Source organism: Pterocles gutturalis, unplaced genomic scaffold, assembly GCF_000699245.1.
Source record: "Pterocles gutturalis isolate BGI_N339 unplaced genomic scaffold, ASM69924v1 scaffold13439, whole genome shotgun sequence".
Taxonomy (NCBI): Eukaryota; Metazoa; Chordata; class Aves; order Pterocliformes; family Pteroclidae; genus Pterocles; species Pterocles gutturalis.
Genome location: NW_010130849.1, coordinates 13,380 through 16,361, shown reverse-complemented (window position 1 = coordinate 16,361; position 2,982 = coordinate 13,380). Strand labels below are relative to the sequence as shown.

Below are 2,982 nucleotides of genomic sequence, written 5' to 3'. Positions count from 1 at the left end.
GCCGCTGCCCCCCACCTGATGACCAAGGCTCAGCCTGTTCCCAGCTAACGATCCCAGAGCAGGGAGAGTCCCGAAACCGCACTCATGGAACGGAGAGAACAGTCCGAGCGTCCCAGACCGAGAGCTGACCGGGGTGGGGGGGGAAGGCCTTGGGAGAGTGACCACCTGGAGCGAGATGACCCGGAGCAAAAGAGATCCGGAACCAAAAGGGCCGATCTTCCGGAGGGTCCTCACCTCTATACTGGGCATGACGGGTATGTTATGGAATAGATTATTGGCCACTCTGGGTCTCAATCCTAAACCTAAGATCAAATCCTGGTGGACAGACAGAGAAGCTGAAAGACCTTGGCAGCTGCGTAAACATCACTTTTTATCAGCTTTCTTCTGAGCACAAATCCAAACCACAGCCTCTTGCTAGCTATGATGAAGAAAGTTAACTCTGTCTCAGCTGAACTCAGGACACCAGAGTTCAGTCTGCAGCAGCCCTGAACAGCACTGAACTCGCAGGAAGAATGCTGAAATATGGCAGAGTTGGAGCAGCACAGCATATCCCCTGGAGAAAAAAACCCTTTTCTGCTGCTTATAACTTTGCCAAACTTTAACCTGAAATGACTTGTGGCAGGTTCCAGCTAATGCCTATTTCCAAGAGCAGGGTTAGGGAAATGCTCGTTGCATACGTGTGATGGTATTTACTGCAGCCCCTGGAGGTGGTGGGGAGGGAGACCTGCATACCTGTAAGCTTGGAGTCACACCAGGTTTTACCTGTGTTTTGGGGATGTCATTTGCCACCCTGTCTTGCCCCACGGAGGTGAATATTTTGTGATTCCCCAAAAAGGAGCACCGACTGGACTTGCCAGTACCCTACTCGGCAGGGCTGCAGAGTCAGTGGAGTTAGACAGCTCAGAGGAACAGTACCACACAAGTTTATTGAATTACCTCAACAACTGCAAAAACCAACTGCTCAGAGTCAAGCCCCAGGTAACACTTATCAATTATCACCAGATCACACTTATCAATTCAGCACCAAATACCGCTTATCAAGTAAAATCAGGAGTAAAGTCAGACAGAAAACAGAGACGGCAAGTTGAGAGAGAAGGGCAGGGGGGGAAGAAAGAGAGAAAGAGAGAGTGACAGAGACAGAAAGATTTTGCCACTCCTTCAATCCTGCTTCCTGGTGGGAATCTTCTTCTGTGGGGTGATGGGTGGCCAAGGAGTAGGTGGTCTTGCTCACCTTTATACAGTTCTGTCTGTCCAGGCCCACCCCTCAGGGAGGGGGGCACAGCTCTGCATCCAGGTTGCTTTTGTGGGGGGCGGCTGGTTCCCTGGTGGGGAGCAAACCCCAGCAACCCTGCACCCCCTCAGCGGGTGTGCTTGGCACTGAAATGATGTTAACAGCTTGCTAACCTGTGATCACAAAAGAGCCTTTTCTTCCAACTTGCTCTTCCTGAGGTGTTCCTAGACATAGTGGAGCCTCTTCTGCATACATGGTCTGCCCGAATTGTCTGAGACAAAACCCAGATGCTGAGCAGTGCCTGGCACCATCCCTAGCAGTGCCCCCAGAGTAACTCTGCAAACATCAGCATATGAATAACTTCTGTCACCTTGGATTTATCTAGCAACCCTTGACATATCTGCAGATTGTGGCCGGGGCGCTGAAGGCCTCTTAAGTTTTATTGTGGTATTTGTTAATGTCTCCCCTTCCCTGCATCTGTGCAGCCGTTGTTTGGGGTGCCCAGGGAGAATACTCTCCACCTCCCAGCACTAGAGAGGGCTGCGTGTTCCGTAGTGTTCAGGAGCACCCTTTGCCTGGCTAGTCTTTGTAATCCTGTCTGCAAAATGTGTCTCCTTGCCCTGCTGAGCAGTGTCAGCTTCCCTTGAGCCGCGCTGGGCTCTGTGCTGAAGCTGTCAGGACACGCTCAGGATGGTGCGGAGTTAAATATCGAGGCAGGATTTACATTTGTCTGCGGAAGCAAACTGGGCTGCTGTGTTCCCACTGGAGCTGGTGTGAGTGTTTGGGGAAAGGCCAGTAAGAACACATTATGTGCTGCTCATTGACCATAACTGGGTCTTTTTACATGAAGATGGCATCCACTAGATATCCAAAAGCTGCTTGTTGCCTTGGGTTAAGTAAACCTGTGAATGCTGGCCTGAACTTTTGAGTGACTATTTTATAGGCTGTCTGTTGAAGGAAATAACTCTTGTCCCCTCTCTGACAGCTATGGAGGAATGCTGAGTGCTTACATGAGGATGAAATACCCAAACATTGTGGCCGGAGCATTAGCTGCCAGTGCTCCTCTGTTGTCTGTGGCTGGGCTTGGAGACCCCTCGCAGTTCTTCAGAGATGTAACAGCAGTAAGTAGCATCTCTTTTCAGGAGCATTATTTTCTTCCTGTTATCAATGAAGGCACTTTCGCAATTTTAAAAAAAAGTTAAAATTTTATTTCGTTCGTAGGTGGAGAATAAGCAAGTAGCGCTGGGCGTGAGGGGAGCATCTGCTCTACCAACAGGTGTACCTTTCCACAAAACCTATCCCTCTGTTTATTCCCTGAAATGTTGCATATCCATTAAGTTTCATAATACATTCATTCATATTAATTTCCTAGCCCCACTTCGTATTATAACTAGCTAAAGAGTCCTTCTGCGCCTGCACAGTGCTCTCTGGTGGTCGTACGGCGATCGATGGGATGAAGTAAAATGAGTCTTCCTCAGAGTTGAACTTTTTCACCTTGCCGCAGTCCAAAGGGCCAGGAGGGTTTTCAGCCAGTTTTAGGGGTCCGAGGAGTCTCCTGTATCTCGCGGCCTTGTGGGTGTTGCATTCTGTCATCTCGGTTTGATTAGCAGTTTCTTCCCCTGTTGTCACAGTTTTGATCCTCTCATCCTGTCTTTTCTGTTTCCTCCATCTGATTTCTGCTGGCAAACTGTAGTTATTTAGAACTGGAATCATGGAGGGGGAAAAGGAGATGCTTGAGAAATTCCAGCAGG

The 2,982-nt window shown here is 49.2% G+C and overlaps 1 protein-coding gene across 1 annotated transcript in view; it reads left to right on the top strand.

Moving 5' to 3' along the window:
- The window catches only part of DPP7 (dipeptidyl-peptidase 7), a gene marked incomplete at its 5' end in the record, with an annotated part of 16,038 nt that overhangs the window by 5,871 nt on the left and 7,185 nt on the right, over nt 1-2,982 (top strand). The window contains one exon of the mRNA XM_010080380.1: nt 2,217-2,352. Coding sequence (XP_010078682.1) covers nt 2,217-2,352 — 136 coding nt within the window. The remainder of the gene's footprint in view (nt 1-2,216; nt 2,353-2,982) is intronic.